This window comes from Selaginella moellendorffii, unplaced genomic scaffold (genome assembly GCF_000143415.4).
Source record: "Selaginella moellendorffii unplaced genomic scaffold, v1.0 SELMOscaffold_105, whole genome shotgun sequence".
Lineage (NCBI taxonomy): Eukaryota > Viridiplantae > Streptophyta > Lycopodiopsida > Selaginellales > Selaginellaceae > Selaginella > Selaginella moellendorffii.
Window position 1 is genome coordinate 121,942 of NW_003314366.1, and position 20,918 is coordinate 142,859.

At 47.9% G+C, this 20,918-nt stretch overlaps 8 protein-coding genes across 8 annotated transcripts; 5 read left to right on the forward strand and 3 right to left on the reverse strand.

The window, feature by feature from the left end:
- Positions 1-7,886: 7,886 nt before the first annotated feature.
- Positions 7,887-10,233, forward strand: LOC9647625. Its single transcript, XM_002990106.2, has 4 exons — positions 7,887-8,472; positions 8,528-9,263; positions 9,315-9,461; positions 9,516-10,233. Exons 1-4 carry the CDS (start codon positions 8,419-8,421, stop codon positions 10,067-10,069), a joined length of 1,491 nt encoding a protein of 496 aa, XP_002990152.1. The 5' UTR covers positions 7,887-8,418; the 3' UTR covers positions 10,070-10,233.
- LOC9647626 lies at positions 10,036-11,131 on the reverse strand. The gene is made up of 3 exons (XM_024663929.1): positions 11,039-11,131; positions 10,734-10,978; positions 10,036-10,662 (listed from the first exon to the last, which is right to left on the reverse strand). The coding sequence occupies exons 1-3, from the start codon at positions 11,117-11,119 to the stop codon at positions 10,476-10,478; spliced, it is 513 nt and encodes a 170-aa protein (XP_024519697.1). The 5' UTR covers positions 11,120-11,131; the 3' UTR covers positions 10,036-10,475.
- Positions 11,078-12,289, forward strand: LOC9647673 (vacuolar iron transporter homolog 2). Its single transcript, XM_024663924.1, has one exon. The coding sequence runs from the start codon at positions 11,160-11,162 to the stop codon at positions 12,156-12,158; it is 999 nt and encodes a 332-aa protein (XP_024519692.1). The 5' UTR covers positions 11,078-11,159; the 3' UTR covers positions 12,159-12,289.
- Positions 12,226-14,612, reverse strand: LOC9647627 (thioredoxin reductase NTRC). Its single transcript, XM_024663920.1, has 10 exons — positions 14,281-14,612; positions 14,017-14,224; positions 13,858-13,963; positions 13,519-13,784; positions 13,103-13,382; positions 12,936-13,043; positions 12,789-12,875; positions 12,627-12,731; positions 12,449-12,579; positions 12,226-12,390 (listed from the first exon to the last, which is right to left on the reverse strand). The coding sequence occupies exons 1-10, from the start codon at positions 14,585-14,587 to the stop codon at positions 12,330-12,332; spliced, it is 1,659 nt and encodes a 552-aa protein (XP_024519688.1). The 5' UTR covers positions 14,588-14,612; the 3' UTR covers positions 12,226-12,329.
- A 139-nt stretch (positions 14,613-14,751) lies between these two features.
- LOC9647974 (mannose-P-dolichol utilization defect 1 protein homolog 2) lies at positions 14,752-16,032 on the forward strand. Its single transcript, XM_002990108.2, has 8 exons — positions 14,752-14,979; positions 15,061-15,214; positions 15,271-15,343; positions 15,412-15,478; positions 15,531-15,590; positions 15,641-15,701; positions 15,761-15,802; positions 15,866-16,032. The coding sequence occupies exons 1-8, from the start codon at positions 14,827-14,829 to the stop codon at positions 15,955-15,957; spliced, it is 702 nt and encodes a 233-aa protein (XP_002990154.1). The 5' UTR covers positions 14,752-14,826; the 3' UTR covers positions 15,958-16,032.
- Positions 16,033-16,081: 49 nt separating this feature from the next.
- Positions 16,082-18,097, forward strand: LOC9647628 (transmembrane protein 184B). The gene is made up of 6 exons (XM_002990109.2): positions 16,082-16,240; positions 16,296-16,369; positions 16,451-16,600; positions 16,724-17,009; positions 17,065-17,304; positions 17,361-18,097. The coding sequence occupies exons 1-6, from the start codon at positions 16,094-16,096 to the stop codon at positions 17,991-17,993; spliced, it is 1,530 nt and encodes a 509-aa protein (XP_002990155.2). The 5' UTR covers positions 16,082-16,093; the 3' UTR covers positions 17,994-18,097.
- A 1-nt stretch (position 18,098) lies between these two features.
- On the forward strand, positions 18,099-20,223 carry LOC9647629 (7-dehydrocholesterol reductase). The gene is made up of 12 exons (XM_024663925.1): positions 18,099-18,309; positions 18,364-18,586; positions 18,644-18,699; positions 18,760-18,862; positions 18,916-18,981; positions 19,035-19,275; positions 19,350-19,450; positions 19,513-19,638; positions 19,701-19,765; positions 19,816-19,897; positions 19,961-20,043; positions 20,099-20,223. Exons 1-12 carry the CDS (start codon positions 18,146-18,148, stop codon positions 20,163-20,165), a joined length of 1,377 nt encoding a protein of 458 aa, XP_024519693.1. The 5' UTR covers positions 18,099-18,145; the 3' UTR covers positions 20,166-20,223.
- Positions 20,040-20,886, reverse strand: LOC112342309 (nucleolar protein 16-like). Its single transcript, XM_024663930.1, has 4 exons — positions 20,744-20,886; positions 20,559-20,686; positions 20,382-20,503; positions 20,040-20,316 (listed from the first exon to the last, which is right to left on the reverse strand). Exons 1-4 carry the CDS (start codon positions 20,857-20,859, stop codon positions 20,221-20,223), a joined length of 462 nt encoding a protein of 153 aa, XP_024519698.1. The 5' UTR covers positions 20,860-20,886; the 3' UTR covers positions 20,040-20,220.
- Positions 20,887-20,918: the final 32 nt, after the last annotated feature.

Sequence of the window (20,918 nt, forward strand, 5' to 3'; positions counted from 1 at the left end):
TCCTCCTCTTCCTCTTCCTCTTCTTCATCGATGTTGTAAGGGAGTTCCAGCACCACCACTCCGTCCACAACATTACACGCCTGAAACCCATATCCGCTTCCCTCCCCCGCAAACTTCTTGGGGACATCAGAGATCCAGTCCTGCGCCCGAGAATGGCAGCGCTGTCTCACTTTCAGGATGTTGTCAAAGTGCCAGAAGTCGAGTATCTTGCCATTGCGGTCGCTGTCATCAACCAGAGGCGTCTTGTTCCCCTTCTCCGAGAAGAAGGATCCGGCATCCACATCTCTCCTTGTCGGCCTCCCAGACACTGCGCAGCGCATCCTGGCATGCACGTCGGAATCCTTGAACACGCTGTTGCGAGTCCTGCTCCACTTCAAGTCGTAAACTTGGACCTTGACAGCATATCTTGCCGGCTCATGGCGGATATTATGTTTCCATAACAGCACCCAAGTTCATGGAGTAGCGAAAGTAGTGAACCTCGCCACTTGAAGGAACAGTGCCAATAGTAACGCATCCTCCATATCACTCGCCATGTGCCATGTGTTCGTTACCGGGTTGCCAACAGCGTGCGTTTGCACAAGTTAACCATCGCCAACTGCGAAGTTGGCGGGGAACGCCGAAAGGATACACCAGCAAATCATGAAGTATACCTATTAGGTGTCTTTAACATAGAACGATATAATTTCAAACAACATATAAAAGTAAAATGAAATCAGGACAAAAGTTCCTTTATATATTAAAAAAGATAACATAAAAAAAGGGCAAACCAACGTGGCATGTCTTTTTGACGAGTCAGCATTTATAATGGGAAAGTTCGGCTAGCCAAATCCTTAAACAGGGTAGGGCAAAGCCAGAGAGATGAAGATGCTGAGCCTAGACGACTCAATAGACGATCACCTGAAGTGGGCATTTCCAAAAGCTCAAATGAGCTCCTCCATTGAGGCTTGCGTGAAGGCGCTGGAGGGAGATACGATTTCTACGCTGAAGGACCTCAAGGACTATGATTACTCGAGTTTCCCGGGGAAATATGCTTTCAAAAGGCACTTAGGTATGCTCTCGTTGCTCTCTTCTCTTGTTGCACCTACACTGGCTTGTTTTCGTGCAGCTTGGATCGTCCCCCTTGTAACTACTTGGAGCGAAGCTGTCCAGGTTGGCTCATGCCTTCGCGATTGGTGGCTGCCGTTGAAGGACGACCCTAGCTACCTCTGGAACGAGCGTGAGGCTTATAGACTTCTCTGGCTTGGTGCAATACCTCCCAAGGAGCAAACTTGGTGGAGTGGCGGACAGCAGCAGGTCTACTTGTTCATAGGACGGACCAAAGCCATTCTGTCTACGAGGGCATCTGCGGCTTGGAGGGCGAGACTTATCTGCGGCTGGTGGGTGCAAAGGGATCCGGGAAGACGTTAGCGGTTGCATCAGTTTGCAGCCACATCCAACAGGCTGGGCTGAAGCAGATAGTTTATCTGGACGCAAAATCATACATATATGAGCCCCTGCACACCTTGCGGGGGCCTTGCTGCTGGCATTTTACGGGAAGGAGAAGATTTGGCTAGATATTCTCAAGGAGAAAACCTTGCCTGAGCTGGAAAACTGGTGTCGTTACAGTGGCGGCGACAAACTGGTCTTTGTGGTTGATGACTGGGAGTCGCTGCATGTCAAGAATGCTGTGGAGGACCCAGACGCGGCCAAAAAGTCTGAGGCAAAGCAGAGTATACTACGGGCTCGGCAACGGCATCCGCTGGTCTTAGTTGCTTCGGTGAACAGCAAAGAGCATCTATCCAGACTGACAGACGACAGGGAGGCGCTGGTGGATATCACAAGCAGGCTTGAGCTTGATGGGCCTTTCAGCGATCAAGAGCTTATGACGTGGCTGGGGATAACGAAATTACCGATAGAACGACAGCAGGACATGGAATTCCTCACTGGAGGAATGCCACGGCTACTGAACTACTTTAAGGTGTCACTGTGGGATGTTGAGAAGTACCTGACACATATTCATCTACCATATACCAGCAAGCTTTGGAGCGAGCTGATTAAGAAGCTGAACACAGTGGAGGAGTTGGAAGCAGCCTCTGGATTGATTCTCCAGGGAAACTTGAAAGCCGAGCTGGAGCACGTGAACCAGACGTGTTTTTTCACTGAAGGAACGGAGCTTAGCTTCCTCTGCCCCTATCTGCAGGTTGAGGCAAAGAGGCTGCTCTTAGCAAGATACAGGGAGGTGGAAGCCTCTTTAGCCACACTGGATATCAAGAATTGGGTCAACGTGGTTAAACTGGATCTGATAAGGCAGCAGACTCCCCAGCGTACCCCCCGTATAGCCTGGAATGTGGAAGGGCTTCTGATTGACGTAATGCAGTACCAGGGGCGAGTCTTCATGGGAGATGACACTACTGCCTTCAAACACGTCATGCAGTATCCCAAGGGTGGGGAAAAGCAGACCTGCCTGTGTTTGCAAGGTCAAGATAGGGAGCTTGAAGAAGGCGTACTTCTGGTTCCCATGGCGTACAACGAGAAAGCGATCGATCTCCTGTTGGTGAAGGTGAGAAACGGCACTACACTGATTTTCTACGCCTTGCAGATTTCCGTTGCGAAATGGAAGCTGAAATCTAAGAAGAAGTCGCACCTAGTTTGGAAGTCCGTGGTTCTACCTGCTTGGAAGGAGGCCATGACGGGCTACAGCGAGTACGAGGTTCGGTACTACTATATAATGCCGGAGAACATCAAGCAAACTGACTTGCCGCCTGATGAGCAGGATGAGGAAATCGTCCCCATAGTCGATGTACAGTTCAAGAAGCTCTCTGACGTCCGCGATGATCTCGGCTACTTTGACCAGCGGCTCATGTTGGTAGAACCTACCATCCTGCAGCCGCGAGTGATGGACTATTGCATGGGCAGAAACCGTGACTACTACAAACCTTGCAGAAACTGGGTTGAAAGGGGTGGCTACTGTAAGCTTCACGCGCAGTAAGTATGGCGTTTCTTGTGCTTTTTTACACTTAACTTGCTTTGTTTTCACTTGCAGGCAAGACGAAGGGCCCCAGCCCCATTTCAAGAAGCGACGGCTCGAGTCAGGTGGGCGCAGTGTGCCTAAGTAGATGTTTCTGGATTTCAAAACTACCTGCTTCAGACAGGTGTATGCTAATTAGAATGTTCTGGCGAGTATGATACCGTCGGTTTGAACCACTCAGTCGCCTCGAATTGACCTACACGACGTTTGCAGTTGGCAGAGAAAAGAAAGGTATCAAAGCTGAGTTTCTTCTGAAGATGGCGGCAAACGATGCAGCAGCAAGGTGCCAGGCAATAGATTTAAGAGATCCATCAGGATATTCCTCTACAGTTTAGGTTGCTATGAAACAACAAAGTTAAAAAGAAGTGGGTTTCACCCCTTTCTTTGAAGCATTTGAATGTGTTTAACAATATTCTTATAAAAATTACAATGGAGAGTGGTTTTTAGAGAGATTTCACAGCTTGCTAATGGTAATATGGTGGCTCTAAGGCTCTAATCTTGTGTCATGATTGGCTTAAATATATGTCTCAAAACAATTAAATTGCCAAAAGGCTCATACTAAACTAAAGGAATGCATTATAAATAGGAATTTATATTCTAGATGGATTAGTAAATGATGCAATATGAGAATTAAAATATTACACACAATATGATATATAAAATTTAATATAGGTAAGAAAATAAAAGAGAGCTGAAATATCAAAACATTATAATTTTAATATATAGACTGAATCTAAATACTAATACAGTTGTGGGGTAAAAGCCCAAAGTAATCATCTCCCCTGGGGGAGAGGGGCTATAGAGAAAAAAATATAGTAAAGATAATGAGGTTAAAGATTTAATCTTAAATGAACTCTCTAATAGTGATTCCAAACCAAATTATGGTTAGAATTACTTAGGGTAGGAATGAGCATACACTCAAGGGTGCCAAAGAGGCTTCCTAAGGAAGTGCTCAAGAGCAATTTTCACTTCCGGAATAAAAATTGATTATAATGCTCCTGGCTCATATAAAATGGTGCCCCACTTAAACACTATATATCTTTGCTCTTTTCTAGGGTCTTGGGTCTTTTCTTTAGGATGAAGGTGGGGGAATAAAGGTATTTATATTGGGCTGTTAGGTTACAGTGTTTCTCTTTTAAAGTCCTAAAACAAGAGATGCACTCAAAACTTAGGATTTAAAAAAACTTGCTTATATATCATTACCAAAAGTACAAGATATAAAGGGATTATATTTAAGTAAACTATTAGAATATAAATATATAAAATGTGTAGATAGTATACAAAATGAAATAAAATGATTACAAGATGAACCATTATGGAATCTATAAAATATAAGTGTAGCTTATTTCTCATAGCTATAACTCATTTCTTACAATTATGGCTCATTTCTCATGGTTGTAACTTAGTTCTTGGGGTTATGGCTCTTTTCTTACAACTTGGAGGTGTAATGTGCCTTAATGTAAGCACCAACTGATTGTGCATCATATTTCTTGCAGCTTATTTACAACATAGTGCCCTAATCTAGTACAATAGCAATTGCAATCAATTAGAGTGTGGCAATGAGTGTGATTAGAGTGCAGTGATGAGTGCCATTGGAGTGCGGTATTGATTGTATTGTGGTGGCAAGTTTGATCAATTAGATCGCAGAGGCAAACAAACTTTAAGTGTTTAGGGCATTGAGCATGGTAGTTTTTGGCATTGTAACAATTTGTTATATTACAAATTGATAGTGTATGTCTTGGGTTTTTTCTTTTAGCTTAAGTTTAATGGGTGTTGTAGTGATTGTGTTGTGGTGCATTACAATGCAACACTTACACTTAAGTAAGTAGTTAATTTATGCCCATTCCTCTCTAATGCATATGCATTTTTTATTTTACATTTTTCTTTCCATGGTTGAGGAGCTGTAGTGCATGTGATCATGGGATGAGATTTAAATTTATTTTCACTGTGGATCTTTGGAATCTTAAGGGAAAAATAGGGATAAAATAACCACTAAAGGCTCTCTCATTAAACAATTACCCCTTTCTAATTAAGAGAAATAGAGTGTACTATAAGAGTTAAGAGTTTTACACCAGTATAAACAATGCATATTTGGGTATATGTTTACAATGCGGCAGTTTGCTAACTTGTTAGGCCCAAACACTCGTATCATATCGGTGATGCAAACATACTTCTGAGTCCTACTGATATATTTTGAATTTTGAAATATATATGAATTAGGAAATTAGGCATTGCTATGCTAATTGAGGATAGTGGAATGGTCTACATATTTATGCTTTTATATGTGTGTGTTTTTTCTTTCTAGGAGAAAGATTGATACTCTATTAGAACAGGCACTAGGACTTCTTATGTGTAGCTTAGTGGCAGTATTTGTTGAGGTGTAGACTCAAGATTGGAGACTTTGTTGTCCTCCTTTCTCCCGACATAGCAAGTGTGACCCTCATCTATTGCAAGTTATGGAGCCAACAACATAAGTAGAGGATGATGCTATGGAGGAAGGTGAAAAGGGAATGGCAGAAGAGCATCCTATTGTAAAGGAGATTGTAGAAAAAGTAGTGCTGGATCCTGAGAATGTAGAGAAAGCAATTCTACAAGTGTGAGAAGCCACACTTGACAGAGTTTATGTTGCTACGAATGATGCAATGATCATCTATGCTTAGTAGATATCCTTTGTTTCTTTTTAGATTTTTTTTTCTCCTCCTCCATTACAAGTTATGAGGAGAGCAACACAAAGTAGAGCTACAAAGGAAAGTGAAGAGGGAGTGGCAGAAGAGCATCCTACTATCATGGAGATTGCAAAAGAAGCAGTGTTGGATCCCGAGAATGCAAAGAAAGCAGTTCTACAAGTGCAAGATACTGCACCTAATGGAGTTTATGTCATTACAAATGGTGTAATAATCATCTATGACATGTAAGTTTAGTAGATATCCTTTGTTTCTTTTTGGAATTTTTTCTTTGCAAAGCACTTCACATGGGTCCAAGGTGATGGTGGAGGAGGCTTTAGTTGAGGTTCCCTCAGCCAGCGAGCTAGTAGCTTCACATGATGAGGAAGATGCTTTAGCTAGTGAGGGGAACGCTCCTCACTATGTAATGGTTACAAGTGAGGAGCTGGAGGTGCCATATGACAGTGGCTCCTTGTGACTTACTAGTTCTAAGTGAGGAGGTAGAGGCACCATGTGACATTTTCCATGAGATGGAGGCTCCATGCTAGCCCCCTTATGAGCATGATGATCTATGAAAGCTTGCTTATAAGTAAGGAAAAGAGGACTTAAGCAAGACAAAGCTACCAAATTTTTGTATATATACAATCAACTTTATAGTTTATTGTTTTTAGGATTTTTACTGATAACCTACAAATCAAGGTGGTGAATGCAAGCTTGAGTAACCTCAACAGTCCACAAATGTATGCAAAGTCTTTGTGCAAATGTATAAATGCTTTATTGCTTTCTTTCTTGGAAAGATTCATTAGATCTATTAATTTGCCCATACTAACTCACCCCATGAATGGATTGTTGATTAATGTTATGTGGCCCTTTAATTGATCAATAGGCTGGTGAGATCGATCAATCGATTGCTAAACCCATTGATTGACTCATCATGCAGCAGTGATGGATCCATACCCTAACCACAGTTGCTTGCCATTGGCCTTAGGTTATCCATTACGACAAGATTTTGTGTGTGCTCAAACCTGAATTTTTTGGAGTGTAATGTGGCTGTTAAAAGTGATCTTGTCTTGTGGGCCATTGCACAAGTTGTAATCAAGGCCACAAGACAAAACTCTCAAAATCCAATCCAAAAGGCATCAACCCTAAACCTAAAGTACCGGATTGAATGCTCCAGTACGTTTCGCATCTCTGCCTGATCGATTAGCCGGATGGTATCGTCTTGAGCTTCAGGAGTTAATCACCTCCACAAAACAAGCGCTCAATGAAACAAGTACACGCAGAGGACTCTGTTCTTCTCCAGACGATTGCCTCCGTGCTTGCGAGTGTCCATACTGGAATGGAAGGGAAAGTCTTTGTTTCTTTCTTGTATGGACTATCCTTGAGTAGAATGGAGGGCATTTGAGCTTGTGGAAAGAGAAATTCACATTCCATTTCCCTCTTCATTTTTTCAACTTTTCTCTCATAACCGGAAGTCTCCACCCCTGTGGAGTTCTCCCATGCAAATTCAACATATATAATACAAAGTCGCTTATCATCAGGTTACATATTGATTACTTGCTTTCTAAAATGTTGGTCAAATCCAACGAGAGAACGACGCAAAGTCTATTGTTATCCCATGGAAGTTACACGTCACAAGGATGAATTTCCCTCTTTCTGAATCCATACGGCCAATCTTATGATCTATCGATCTTTCATGTGTGAGCATGAGACTGACGTATCGTTTTCTCGATTTGGCAATGGGAGCAGCACGGGGTAAGCACTGTGTTTTGTCTCCCGAGACACGAGCTTCACCACGCGGCTGAGTCTCAGGCGAGAGTGGACCTTAGTCCTGCGAGTGGACTGAATGATGGATCCTCCAAGTAAAGGTTTGCTCCACCGGACACACTTGTAAGTGCTTTCTCCATCTCATCAGGTAGGCTAGTTTCTACACGTAGATCATTTTTTCTTTTTCTAGAGGCTGCTGGAAGAAACAAGCTTTTCCGAGAAGAGATGCCCCCCAAGAGAATTTAGAGCTCTCGACGCGTCCTTCGATTCACCATTCCCGGGATTTGATCCAAAGCAAAATAAGTGGTGGCCAAAGGCAGTTATAGAGAAAGGGACAAGAGAGGCACCACCCAACAAAGGAAAGCAAAAACGCTTGGAGTCACAGATTCCAGTGATGCAAGAGAAACAAAGAAAGGAGAAGAGGAAGAAAAAAAAATTTTGCCCTCCATTTTTATAAGCGCGTAGGACCCAAGAAGCACGACGGTGGGCTGTAGGGTTGGAGGAAGCGGTGCTACACAGCGCATCGGACTTTTCTTTTTTCTCTCTGGCTCCGGTTGGTTCTTCCTTGTGGTGAGACTAGAAAGGGATCGCCGCCATTGGGTCATTGCTTAGACAGATAGATCTTCTTTCTCACAGCAAAAGCCCATCAATCCCTTCACTCTGGCCACTTTTCTAGTCCCAGCGTCTCGGAGCTCCACGCCACAGCTCTTGTGGGAGCGAGAAGCGAGACTTCTCGAGCAACCATCTTTGGTGGTGGCGGTGGCGGCGTGTAACAAGGGAGCGAGCGAGTCGCAGATTTGGAGGGCGTGTCGCATGGTCCAGGGAGTCTCTGTGGATTACGGCTAATAGCATCCAACTGGTGGCAGGCACTCAAGTCGCAACTCAAATGTAGCCTTTTCGGCGAGGTTCTTCGTAGTTCCCTTTTTTTTTTTTTTTCCCTTAGTTTCTTTGTAGTTTTCATAGCTTCATCTTCGATCGATCATGGGGAAGGTCTTTTGCTTGCCAGTTTTTAGCCGCAAGGCGAACAAGATAAAGGTACGAAAAGTCCAGAGCTTTGCTTCGCTCATTCTTCCCTGTTTTGTTCTTTCAGCTCGAACTTCCAGAAGGTGACGAGTCTTTCACTGTTTCCACGACTCCAGCGTCGCAAGCTGCGCCAGCAATCACGTCCCCGGACGTAGAGCTCCAGGCGATCCAAGGGGACACGCAAAGTTGCTTCGAACACGCGGCACACGAAGAACAAGTGGCTCTAGAAGTTGGCGACGTTTTCAGTGATCCGGGACTGTATGGACGCGACTTTACCGAGAGCTCTGCTACGTCGGAGGAGGCTGTTGATGCCACCAACACCAACGCCATCGCCATCAACATCAACGACGCGACTGACGATGCTAGAGCCAATCTTGCTCTTGCTCTTCCAGAGGAACGTAAGCAGCCTGGCGACGACGATCACAACGAAGATGATCAGTTTGGCGACGAAGAAGATGATCAACAGAGAACAAGAGTCGTTCTCCAATCCAGTGACTTCCACTCCAACACCACCACGAAGTTCACTACGCAGGACCGAGTGGAAGAATGGGTGAAGAGCATCGACGCATCGTCAACCGAGCCATTGATCGAGCTCCCGGTTGGAGAGACGCCGACGACGAGTCACGCTGCTCGCAGCAGCAACCACAGCAGCAGGGACGTAGAGCTCGCAAACTCGGTGGCTCGCTCACTGGATTTCCACTCGACAACAGTGGCTCATTTCAGTGGCATCGGCCTCACTCTCATACCGTGCCTGTCCACCTTCTCTCATTTGAAAACACTCAAGCTCTCGGGCAACGCTATCGGTAAGCTCGAAACTCACCTCGCAATCGCTAGCTCGCTAAGTTTCTGTGCAGTGAGGATCACTCCAGGAGTTCTTCCAAAAGGTTTACATTCTCTCGACCTCTCGAGGAACAAAATCAGTGTCATCGAAGGACTCCGGGAGCTCACCAAGCTACGCTCGTTAAACCTCTCGTACAACAGGATCCTGCGAATCGGACAAGGTAACTCGTTAGTTAGCTTGGAGCTTCTGACCTCTTCTCACCTTGATCTTCCAGGACTGGCAAACTGTACCTCCATACGCGAGCTTTACCTGGCTTGCAACAAGATCAACGAAGTGGAAGGCCTCCACAGGCTGACGAAGCTCTCGTGCCTGGACCTCAGCTTCAACCGCCTCGCCTCCACAAAATCCTTGGGCCAGATTGCCGCGGCTTACACGTCCCTCGTGGCCATCAACCTGGTTGGAAATCCAGTGGTCGTTAATGTTGGCGAAGAACAGCTCAAGAGATTCGTCACTGGCCTCGCTCCAAATCTCATCTTCCTCAACAAGCAGCCCATCAAGGGAGGCATCTCCAACAGGGACGCTGTGGCGAGATCATTCGCCGCCGGGAGCTCCAGGCACTCTCCTCACCACAACGCGTCCTCGAGCAAGAGGAGCAGCAGCGCTTCCACCTCGAGCACCGCTCTGCGAGTTGGAAATCGAGGAGGCCAGCACCAGCACCATCACCATCACCATCACGAGCAGCAGCCACTCCGAGACTCCAAGATGGCTCAGCTCAAAAGTATTCACCGCGTCCAGAGTGATGGAGCCCTGCAGAACTCAGCTGATTGAAGAACAAGAGCAAAGAAGAGAGAGACAATAAAAAGCTTACCTTGAGCTTCTTCCTATCATATCTCCTCCCACACTCTCGATTTATGCGAAGATTTGATGCCTCTTCCCACTCAACCGAGCTTATTTTTTTCTTGTTTATAAAGTTTTGGTGGATTGATGCGTTCTTCCTTGGACTAATCTTCTTATCCCAATAGTGTGTAGTGGAGGGGGTGTCCCTTGATTCTTTCTCGTCCGCTTAACGCCTCTTACCAACCGGCTTCCAATCTGGATCGTTGGTTTCCAACTACAACGTCCGCCCGCCGACTTGGCCGCGTCTTGACCGTCGGACCTTTACCGTGATCCGTTACGCTTTCTTCCTTGCGTTCCCAAATTTTCTTCCTTCCTTGTTCTTCCTTCTCTCCCTTTGTCAAGGAAGATCGGCGCTTCTTCCTTCTTTCTTCCCTGTTTTTTTACTCTTGCTCCAAAAACTTCCCTGTTCTTCTCCTCTGTATGAGAGGCCGCTGTCCTGTTCTCCCACCTGTTCCTCTCGCAAATGATTTTGGATTCCCGAGACGCAAGCCTCCATTGATTCCTGCCGCGGAGGTGTTTTCCAACTGTGAACGGGTAGTGCAAGCAAGAATCTGGAGAACATTAGTACACCCACACAAAGAGAATGCCAACTTACTTTTCCCAACTGCTGCTTGACCGCCGGCAATCCTCGAAAAGAAACACGCACAGCAGCGAGCATCGAGCATCGGGCAGCAGCATCACCACAAGCAGCATCTGAGAGCACAGAATTTTGCTGACAATGTCGTCGTTACGATTGCGAGCGTGACCACCACCAGCAGCACCACCACCTTGGAGCTTTTTTACTCCATTATTCTTCTCCTTGCTCCCCTTCTCCTCGTCACGCCATCCTTCTCCACTGCTCTGCGGGACCAAAGAGAGAAGTAAGCGGGGAATGCAAAGACAGTGACTCTAGACACTTACCGACATGGTATTTATCTTGTGCAGCAGCCTTTCCAGTTCCTCATGCCCTCGCACGACGACGCTTTGCTCCTCCAAATCCATCGCTTTGCTATAGCTCCAAGCTCTGTGAAAGAGAAGAAAGATGGTTAGAGGAGGAGATCATCATTCCACCACCACCACCACCACGGGGATGGCGATGGTAGCAGCAGCAGAGCATCACCTCTCACTTTGCACGCTCGACTCGCAGCCTCCCACGCCACAGTCTCACGCCTCCCAGTCTCACACACTCTCACTCTCGTCACTCTCCCACCACCAAGCACTAGCGGCAGTAGCGGCAGTAGCGGCAGCTCCAGGAGTTCCAGGAGGAGGAGGCGGGGGAGTTCCGGGGCTTCCAATCCTGCTCCACTCGAGCTCGGGCGATCCACTACGCCAGGAGGAAGACGGCCACGACACTCACTACTCGCAGCGCTCGCCATGGCTGCGAGCAATGGTGCTAGGAGCAAACGATGGCCTCATCTCCGTCGCCTCCATCATGGTTGGCGTGAGCGCAGTGAAGTACGACGTTAAAGCATCGCTCCTCTCGGGCATCGCGGGGCTCATCGCGGGAGCTTGCAGCATGGCGATCGGCGAGTTCGTGTCGGTCTACTCGCAGCGCGACACCGAGCTGGCCGATCTGGAGAAGGAGAAGCAAGAACACATGGCCGGGCCGGAGAGAGAGCTGGAAGAGCTGGCGCAGATCTACGTGAGCCGCGGGCTGAGCTACTACCTGGCCAAGCAAGTCGCGGAGGAGCTGTCGAGCCACGCCGATGGAGCGCTCAAAGCTCACGCGCGGGACGAGCTGGGGATCGATCTGGACGGCCTGTCCAATCCAATGCAGGCCGCCACGGCGTCGGCGCTGGCCTTCTCGGTGGGCGGCGCGGTGCCGCTGCTGGCGGGCGCGTTTGTGGGGACTTACAAGTACCGCCTCACGGCGCTGCTGGTGTCGTCCACGGCGGCGCTGGCGGCGTTCGGGGCGCTGGGCGCGCGGCTGGGCGGAGCCGCCATGGGCAAGGCGGCGCTCCGGGTCACGCTGGGCGGATGGGCGGCCATGCTCGTCACCTATGGATTCCTCTTCTTTGTCAGCCGCTACATCGGGCCCTAAGTACTCGAGCTCCTCCAGCGATTCAAAGCTCGCTCTAACGTGGTATATGCTTGTTTCAAACATGGTATCTTTTAGTTGTTGTGAATGATTATTCGCTTATATAAAACAACCCCGATAGAGAATTTGGCTCAGTGGATGGAACAAAATCGATCCACGAAAAATATGAGCTACTTACTTGTTTGACGTTATAAACTCTCTATAATCCTTCTTCATCTTCACTCCTGCGAATTCCCTGAATCAACACAGAAAAAAAGACGCTGTTTACTTTGCAAGGAGGCTGTGAAACTTACGTGAGTTTCTCTTTGTTCTTGAAGAATTGGATGCACGGCGTGCCCATCACTCCACCTGCTTCGGCAATCTCGGGATCCTCTTCGATATCAATCTCGACAAGATGGACCTCTTTGTTGAACTCGTCTACCACCTGTGGACCATATGAGCAATGATCACGATGAATATATCTAAGCTTACTTTGTTGAAGATTGGCTTTAGTGTTCTGCAAGGGCCACACGTTGGTGATGTGTAGAGAACAGCAATGAGACGAGGGCTTTCGTGGTACAGCTTCCGCAATGCATACTGTCACACAAGATCGTAATTTAGATTGCTAACAAGCACAGAGTAAAAACAGTGTACCTGGCCTTTGTGCTTGGTCGCAGTGATATCGAATCCCATCTCGACATCCTCGCTTGTGAGCTCCTTCTTAGTTTCTTCTTGTTTTGGCTGCAAAATGGCACAGGTCGGACGTAAAACTTAGACAAACAATAGAGAAAGGTTACTTACCTGATGGAATTCGATAAGAAGGTTAGTTCGGACTAGATAGCGCTCAGCAGCCAATGCGGCCATGCAGCCAGAGCCTGCAGCAGTAACTGCTTGTCTCCACTCGTGATCCTGTTGTGTCAAGACCAAAACGTGAAAAAAAGAACGAAGAATAGAAGAGCTTATCTTGCCTGTAAGTCACCAGCCGCAAACACTCCCTCGACTGACGTCTCGCCTCCACTTCCCGTTGTGACAACGTAACCAGCTTCATCCAGCTCCACTTGTCCTGCTAGAAGATGACTGTTTGGCTGATGTCCGATACCATAGAAGAGGCCTTTTACTTGCAAGGTCTTCCGAATGCCACTGGACGAGTCCTCTAGCAAAACACCCGCCATTTGTCCCTTGTCATTAGGAACAACATCTAGAACTCGCGTGTTGAAGTGCACCGTGATGTTTGGATTGTTGAACGCCCTGCGAACAAGAAAACGAACTGAGTTAGTCGGGATTGTCAGCCACAAAGACGAGACTAGCATGCTTCACCACACAACAGAAAAAAAGAAAGAGAACTCGTGAAGTGCAAAGGCGCTCTACTGAGCAAAAGTCCTACCTATCCTGCATTGCTTTCGATGCCCGCAACTGGTCTCTTCGTACTAGCAAATGCACATGCCGGGCATATTTCGTAAGGTATAGAGCCTCTTCGGTTGCAGTATCCCCACCTCCGACCACTGCAAGCTCCTGTGCCTTGAAAATCGGAGAGGCACCATCGCATATAGCGCAGGCACTGATTCCTCTACTCCAAAATTCATGCTCCCTAGGCAGTCCAAGCCGCTTTGCCACTGCGCCGGTAGCGATGATGAGCGTATGGCATTTCACCTGGATTGGGAGTTTTCCATCCGTCAGTTCCCGAGCACCAACTTGAAAAGAACACATTGGTCAACGTACTTACTTCACGCTCGCTACTCCTCACAGTGAATGGTCTGATCGAAACGTCCACCACTTCCACGTCTTCGGTTCTTAGTTCTGCTCCCCATCTTTCAGCTTGTTTCCGCATCCTACGTCCGGAAAAAGCTTGTGAAAAACAAAGAATAGAAAAGTTGATACTTACCGGTCCATCAAGTCTGGTCCTGAGATGCCTTCGGGAAATCCAGGAAAATTCTCCACCTCTGTGGTCGTCATTAGCTGGCCGCCAGGAACTCCTCCAGCCTGATATCCCTCAAACACAAGGGGCTTCAAATTCGCGCGAGCCGCATAGATCGCAGCAGTGTATCCCGCGGGACCAGACCCGATAATCACCAAATTCTCCACCGGAACCTCTGGTCGAGCAAGGAAATCCCAGCTTTACAATCCAATGCACCACGGCCATAGTTACCTGATGAAGAAGATTTTGGGAGCTCCTCCACAGCCACAGCCGCAGCAACGCTGGCAGCAGTAGCAGCAGCCGCGGCGGCGGTGACAGCACCAGACTTGAAATTCCTCCTCCTGCTCGAGGAAATCCTGCCACGACACAGAGAAACCTCTTGCGACGTGGAGCAGCACCCTAGAAATCCTTCTCTCGCCGCCAATACGAATGCCGTGGAGACGCCGCTGGAGCTGCACGAAGAATCGGGAAAGGATGCGCCCGATGACCTATCCGGCCAAGCGATAAGCCACGAAGAGCTCGCTGCCGCTCCCGCCATGGAGGGGAGGAGGGAGGCTCTAGAATGAAAGAATGAAACTAAGTGGGGGGCCACTACCGTACCCTCTGGCTTTATATAGTATATACGAGGCCGTACATAGCAAAAAATGCCGACAATGTATTAATGCCATGAGAAAACCTCCGCCATTCTCGAGACGCCACGTGTATCGTCAGGTCAAGCGTTGCTTGTAGATCTTCTTTTTAGGGCGATGGAGCTGGGGCTGGGCGCTTGATCTTCCGATGGAGCTCGAATTCGCAGGCATGGATTTTGGCTGCGCGCTCAATGCGCTCGGCAGCGCCCAATTGCCCGCCAAGGAGTGCATTCTCCCGCTCCTCTCCAAGGTCCTGGGCTACTGCATCATCCTTGCTTCCACGATCGTCAAGGTTCCACAGGTAGCGTATGAACTAAAATCCATCTCTTCGATTCGAGCTAGCTCGATTGCATTGACTATCCGATGGATTGGAACTCCTCAGATTCACGTGATTATGAAGAACAAGAGCATCCAGGGGCTGAGCATTCCATCCTTTGAGTTGGAAGTGGTGGGATTTACCATCGCTCTCGCGTATTGCCTCTTCAAAGGCTTGGCCTTCTCGGCCTATGGAGAACTAGTGTTTCTTCTCATTCAAAGTAAGTGACCGTGGAAGAGATTTTATTTTTCACTCACATCGAATGGTTTTCTTCAGCGATTGTCTTGGTGGCACTTTTGTACCAATACTCTCCAAATCGTGGACTTAACGTCTGGGCAAAATCAGCATTGTATCCTTTTCGAGATGCCTTTCTTCCTTCGCAGTTCTAAGTTCTAACTTTAACGATAAAAAAAACAGATACTGTGCAATTGCTCCGATGCTGTTGGCAGGAAAGCTGGATGCGAATATGTTCGAGGCCCTTTACGTAAGAAGTTCTACAGCAAAAGACCATCTCAGAAACTCTTTTTGTTTTTCAGGCTTGCCAGCATCTCATCTTCTTTTGCTCGCGATTGCCGCAAATTTTCGAGAATCACAAGGTTTGCAGCTTCTAAGATGACTTCTCTCAACTCTACTGGTTTTGTTCCAGAACAAGAGCACCGGCCAGCTTAGCTTTCTTACCAATTTCATGAGCTTTGCTGGGTGTTTCGGTAAGTAGTCACTCTTTTATTTGCTTTGAGCCATTGCTTTTGTTTTTGTTTTGCCACAGTTCGTCTGTTCACAAGCATTCAAGAGAGTGCTCCAACAAGCAGTAAGCCTCGCTCGGTTGTCCGATCGATTTTCGCTCATCAAAGTTTTCTTGGTTTTTTTTCAGTGATCGTTGGTAGTATTCTCGGGGTTTTGACAAACGGAGTCGTGATGATCCAGTTTTTGCTGTATAACCAGATGAAATTGAGGAGAGACTGAAAGCTTTGAAGAGCTTTCGCTCTCTAGTGATTTTTTTCTCCCAGTAACTTAACATGAAAACGTATCTCCGCGGACCGTCCGATCCAAAAAGGATCCAACGGCTACTTGTGCAAGAAGGGGCTAGGGTTCCTGGCGGATGGCATCATCTGCCGTGCTGGGCTTGGCGGGATTCTTTTCTTTCTCCGCGATTTTTATGGCGCTATGGCACATCGTGATGCATTTTTTCAACTACACGGAGCCTACATTCCAGCGCTACACTGTGCGAATCGTCTTCATGGTCCCAGTAAGTGGCTCCTTCCCAATTTGCCTCCAAATCTCGACAAATTCCCGGCTGCCAGATCTTCGCGTTGATGTCCTTTCTATGCATTTTATATCAAGAGTACGCTGTCTACTTCGATTCTGTGTGTCAAATGTGGGTAAAAATTCTTCTTTTTTGCGAGACTGAATAGGAAATTTTTCCTTCTTTGTTCTTGGTGGTGTTTCTCTTATGCAGATACGAGGCCTTTGTCATCTATAATTTTCTTTCTTTGTGCCTTGCTTGGGTTGGCGGGCCTGGCTCTGTCGTCCAGAGCTTGCAGGGACGAATGCTCAAGCCGTCGTGGCATCTCATGACTTGCTGCATGGATCCTATCCCCCTTGACGGGTTCGTGCTTGGCCTTCTCCTCAAATTCGGACGACTCAAACACTGTAAGGATCAGCACCGCAAAAGAAAAACAAGAACAAGTTGTTTCCTTTGCTGATGAGTGCGCTTGTGATTGCTTTGCAGGGTGTTTATCCGGAGGTGCAAGCAAGGTGGTATCCAGTTCGTGATCATCAAGCCGCTGCTGGTCGCCGCCACCTTCATCCTTTATGCGCTCGATCTCTACGACGATGGAAACTTCAGCGTCACGTCGGGCTATCTCTACATCACGCTCATCTACACCGTTTCCTACTCGGTTGCGCTGTACGTGCTCGTTTTGTTCTACGTTGCCTGTGCTGATCTCTTGAGGCCTTACAAAGCTCTCCCAAAGTTTATCATCATCAAATCGGTGGTCTTTCTCACGTACTGGCAGGTACTTAATCCTTCCCTTCTCGTTTCATTGTTGTGATGTTCCTCGATTTGCGTAGGGAGTGGGAGTTTATATTGTCGCGAAGATGGGATATATAAAAACTGCAGACGAGGCCGAGATCGTCCAGAACTTCTTGGTGTGCTTTGAGATGCTGATAGCGGCAATGGGGCACGTCTACGCGTTTCCATACAAGCAGTACGCCGAAGCCAACGTCGGAGGCTCCGGGAACTTAAGTTTTTGGGCCAGTCTCAGCCATGCTCTCAGCTTGAACGACGTTGTCCACGACACACTCCATCAGGTAAAAATTCTCAAGGTCTTGTTTTCTCATCGAAAGGCAAAGCTCTTGTCTTGCAGTTTGCTCCAACTTATCACGACTACGTGCTCTACAGCGATGGAAGCCAAGAGGCTCCAATGAGATACCGAGCACGGACGTTCGTTCCCACAGGCCAAGAGATGGACACGCTTCGCAGGCACAGCAAGATGTTTGGAGCTGGAACAATCGATCCAGCCTCGGCCTCCACTCTTGGCCTTGGCGGCGCCTCTTTCGGCAGCGCCGCCTTCTCTCGCGCGTCCTTCATTAGTCAAGGTGGCTCTTTGAGTGGCGAGGCCGGAAGGAGGAAGACTCAAGCTCGTCCCTCTCCACAGTCGTCACTCTCGGGCTTTGGAAACTTTCCCAACGATCCACAGCAGCCGCAGCAGCAGCCTCATTCCTTCGAGGCAGCTTTGTTCAAGGCCGCGCTACCGCCGCTTCCCAACAGGCAGCCATCCATGGGCTCCATTCTCCACATTAGAAGCCCCGTGGAGAGCAGGAACTCCAGCTTAATCGATAGCAGGCGTAGCAGTAGGCGAAGTAGCGCTGGCGACGATGCGATGGAGACATCGCTCCTCGCTCCTGGGAGGAGAAAATCGTCTCATGGAGCTCTCCTGGACGAGATCGACATCCATGGCGAGGAGGATCAATACGATGAAGGCTACATCCAGAGGTAGACGAAGGCTCCCCGATCGGACGGTCCAGAGCTCGGCCATCGGACGGTCGAGATTTTGTGTTCGGACATACTTTTTCTTTTTCGAATTTGACGGCTGTGGATCCATGTTATGTGCTTGAGGTTTTTTCTTATTCTCGTTTAGCGCTAGGATCTATGGCGTCATCGATCGGAGGAAAGGATGCCAGGAAGATCAAGGGCGGCGGCGCTGGCGGCGCCAAGGCCTCATCGTTTGGCACAGTCGCGGGGCATTCGGCGTCCGTAACTTACGTCTCGATGCTCGGATTGCTTCTCTTCTGCCCGCCTTTTGTGATCGTTCTGTGAGTATTCCCTTCGCATTGATTCGCGGCCATGAAATCCTCGCTCTGGATCAGATGGTACACGCTGGTGCACGGGCATGGCGCTGTGTCGAGCTTCTGGGATCTCGCGCAGGCCAAGGGATTTCAGGCGCTCGTGGAGATCTGGCCGAGGCCGACGCTCACAGCATGCAAGATCATCGCAGCGTTTGGATTGTTTGAAGCGTTTTTGCTGCTGGCATTGCCTGGCAAGAAGTTTATAGGGCCCGTGTCTCCATCTGGAAATCGTCCAGTCTACAAGGTACGCTCTCTCTCTACTAGAACAAAGATCTTGAGGACATTGTGAAAACCTTGGCAGGCCAATGGCATGGCGGCGTATGTGACGACTTTGCTGGTATACACGGCAATGTGGAGGTATGTCGTGCATAGATTTCTTCCTCGTTTTTCCAGACTCTGAGTGAGCTCTTTGTTTAGATTTGGATGGTTCAATCCAGCTCTTGTCTACGATCACCTCGGAGAGATCTTTTCTACTCTCATTTTTGGCAGCATAGTTTTTTGTGTTCTTCTCTATATCAAGGCAAGGCAAGTCTGTGCGACTGACCATACGAACTTTGACGCAATTCTGTGCAGGGTCACGTTGCACCTTCGTCGTCTGACTCTGGATCAACCGGAAACTTCATAGCAGACTTTTACTGGGTAAACAAATCGCCAATGCTACTTATCTTATCTTGTTGACACGCTTTGCACAGGGTATGGAACTGTATCCCCGAATCGGAAGCTCGTTTGACATCAAGACGTTCACAAACTGTCGCTTTGGGATGATGTCGTGGGCTGTTTTGGCCATCACGTACTGCATCAAGCAGCATGAGTTATATGGCAAAGTCTCGGACTCAATGCTCGTCAGTACGTGCCTCATGCTGGTGTACATCACAAAGTTTTTCTGGTGGGAATCGGGTTACTGGTGCACCATGGACATCGCACACGATCGCGGTATGATAGTTCACTTCGATAGGAACTTTTTGCGATCCAAGAACTAACGCGCTATACACGATTGTATGCTGTAGCTGGGTTTTACATATGCTGGGGGTGTCTCGTCTGGGTTCCATCAGTTTATACTTCTCCAGCTTTGTATCTCGTTCGTCATCCCAATGAGCTTGGTACACAGGTATCGTATATGTGTTTTATGGACTGCTCAAAGGCACTCACGCTGTTTTGTTTGCTATCTAGCTTGCTCTGGCCATTTTGGTTGCAGGCCTTGCCTGTATCTATATAAACTACGACTGTGATCGCCAACGCCAGCATTTCCGAAGCACCAACGGAAAATGTACAATATGGGGGAAAGCACCAGGCAAGGTACACTTTGAAACAAAATAACAAATCTATCGGGTAGCTTATTAGCTCGGTGGATTTTGTAGATCGAGGCCACTTACGTGACCGAAAAGGGAGAGACAAAGAAGAGCTTGCTTTTAACTTCCGGCTGGTAAGCATGACACTCTATGAAGAATCGAAATTTTAACTTTGAATTTGCAGGTGGGGGCTCGCACGCCACTTCCACTACGTCCCGGAAATATCCGCGGCCTTCTTTTGGTCTGTGCCTGCTCTCTTCGAACACGTAAGAACGTTTTCTGATCATATATGCCATGCAAGACTAACCTCGAGGTTTTTGGATTTTCAGTTCCTTCCATACTTTTATGTTGTTTTTCTCACAATTTTGCTCCTGGACCGAGCCGTCCGCGACGATCAAAGATGCCGGACGAAGTAAGATCTCGCACTTCATTTCGTTCACGCTCTCACACATTTTTTCTTATCCAAGGTACAAAAAATTCTGGGACCTGTATTGCCGAGAAGTTCCTTACAAGGTACTCCCTGGCGTGTACTAAGTTAAGTTGTTCCATTTCTTCTTGGTTCATGGGGAAAAAACTATTGTCTTGGAGTTCATAGCTGATGGTACGCGTGAAACCTTGCACAGAGCTTCCTAAGAACTCCTTGAGAATGCTGCATGGTGTTGAGCTTTGTGTCTCTCGCCATTGCCTGCGATTAAGAGAAAGAGAGAGAAATGCTAAGTGATCGATCCAAAGTTGTTCGTTCGATCTCACCTCGAAGTCGTTCCCATACTGTTTGATGAGCCGCGCGATATGGACTCTCTGCATCTTTGTGAGGCGCTGCAAGCCAGCATTCTTCCCATCCCTTCGTTTCTTGCCAAGGGCAGAGCGAACATCTATAAAAGAAGCTCTCAAAATCAAATTTTTCTTCTCTTTGGAAGAGGCCCTCACCGTCGGTCTCGAGCGATTCCATCACAGCATCGGTCAGTGGCAAGTCGTGAGACTGGAGACGATTTGGATCGGCAAGAATGCCCGCCGATTTGTAGCTCGCCGTCACGGTCTTCTCATCGAGCTTAAGTCTGCGAATCAAAGCAATCGATCCTTCGATCCCAAGGCTGGAAGAAAACAAAACTCACATTTCTTGCGAGCCGGGGATGGCAACATCCTGCGCTTGCGGCTTCTTGGGCTTCTTTGGCACTCGAACGCGCACTTTGGGCCTGTTCTTCCGGTACTTGGCTCTCGATCTCGCCATAAACCCTAGACGAAGAAGCCGACGTGGCAAGCCCTAAACTTTAATTCTGACGTGGCGGG

Bases quoted from the DNA above. Each gene is read 5' to 3' on its own strand.
- LOC9647625 (XM_002990106.2), top strand. From the start codon at position 8,419: ATGGGGAAGGTCTTTTGCTTGCCAGTTTTTAGCCGCAAGGCGAACAAG. The intron at 9,264-9,314 runs GTAAGCTCGAAA...GTTTCTGTGCAG, and splicing joins GCTCTCGGGCAACGCTATCG to TGAGGATCACTCCAGGAGTT. The intron at 9,462-9,515 runs GTAACTCGTTAG...TTGATCTTCCAG, and splicing joins GATCCTGCGAATCGGACAAG to GACTGGCAAACTGTACCTCC.
- LOC9647626 (XM_024663929.1), bottom strand. From the start codon at position 11,119: ATGGATTTGGAGGAGCAAAGCGTCGTCGTGCGAGGGCATGAGGAACTG. The intron at 10,979-11,038 runs GTAAGTGTCTAG...TTGGTCCCGCAG, and splicing joins ACAAGATAAATACCATGTCG to AGCAGTGGAGAAGGATGGCG. The intron at 10,663-10,733 runs GTAAGTTGGCAT...ACCCGTTCACAG, and splicing joins TCAAGCAGCAGTTGGGAAAA to TTGGAAAACACCTCCGCGGC.
- LOC9647673 (XM_024663924.1), top strand. From the start codon at position 11,160: ATGGTTAGAGGAGGAGATCATCATTCCACCACCACCACCACCACGGGG.
- LOC9647627 (XM_024663920.1), bottom strand. From the start codon at position 14,587: ATGGCGGGAGCGGCAGCGAGCTCTTCGTGGCTTATCGCTTGGCCGGAT. The intron at 14,225-14,280 runs GTAACTATGGCC...TTGCTCGACCAG, and splicing joins CCCAAAATCTTCTTCATCAG to AGGTTCCGGTGGAGAATTTG. The intron at 12,876-12,935 runs GTAAGTAACCTT...GCCATTTTGCAG, and splicing joins TTCTTATCGAATTCCATCAG to CCAAAACAAGAAGAAACTAA.
- LOC9647974 (XM_002990108.2), top strand. From the start codon at position 14,827: ATGGAGCTCGAATTCGCAGGCATGGATTTTGGCTGCGCGCTCAATGCG. The intron at 15,702-15,760 runs GTAAGTAGTCAC...GTTTTGCCACAG, and splicing joins GAGCTTTGCTGGGTGTTTCG to TTCGTCTGTTCACAAGCATT. The intron at 15,803-15,865 runs GTAAGCCTCGCT...GTTTTTTTTCAG, and splicing joins AGAGAGTGCTCCAACAAGCA to TGATCGTTGGTAGTATTCTC.
- LOC9647628 (XM_002990109.2), top strand. From the start codon at position 16,094: ATGGCATCATCTGCCGTGCTGGGCTTGGCGGGATTCTTTTCTTTCTCC. The intron at 16,370-16,450 runs GTGGGTAAAAAT...TCTCTTATGCAG, and splicing joins TTCGATTCTGTGTGTCAAAT to ATACGAGGCCTTTGTCATCT. The intron at 17,010-17,064 runs GTACTTAATCCT...CGATTTGCGTAG, and splicing joins TCTTTCTCACGTACTGGCAG to GGAGTGGGAGTTTATATTGT.
- LOC9647629 (XM_024663925.1), top strand. From the start codon at position 18,146: ATGGCGTCATCGATCGGAGGAAAGGATGCCAGGAAGATCAAGGGCGGC. The intron at 19,639-19,700 runs GTACACTTTGAA...TGGATTTTGTAG, and splicing joins GGGGGAAAGCACCAGGCAAG to ATCGAGGCCACTTACGTGAC. The intron at 19,898-19,960 runs GTAAGAACGTTT...TTGGATTTTCAG, and splicing joins TGCCTGCTCTCTTCGAACAC to TTCCTTCCATACTTTTATGT.
- LOC112342309 (XM_024663930.1), bottom strand. From the start codon at position 20,859: ATGGCGAGATCGAGAGCCAAGTACCGGAAGAACAGGCCCAAAGTGCGC. The intron at 20,504-20,558 runs GTGAGGGCCTCT...CTTCTTTTATAG, and splicing joins GGAATCGCTCGAGACCGACG to ATGTTCGCTCTGCCCTTGGC. The intron at 20,317-20,381 runs GTGAGATCGAAC...TCTTAATCGCAG, and splicing joins AGTATGGGAACGACTTCGAG to GCAATGGCGAGAGACACAAA.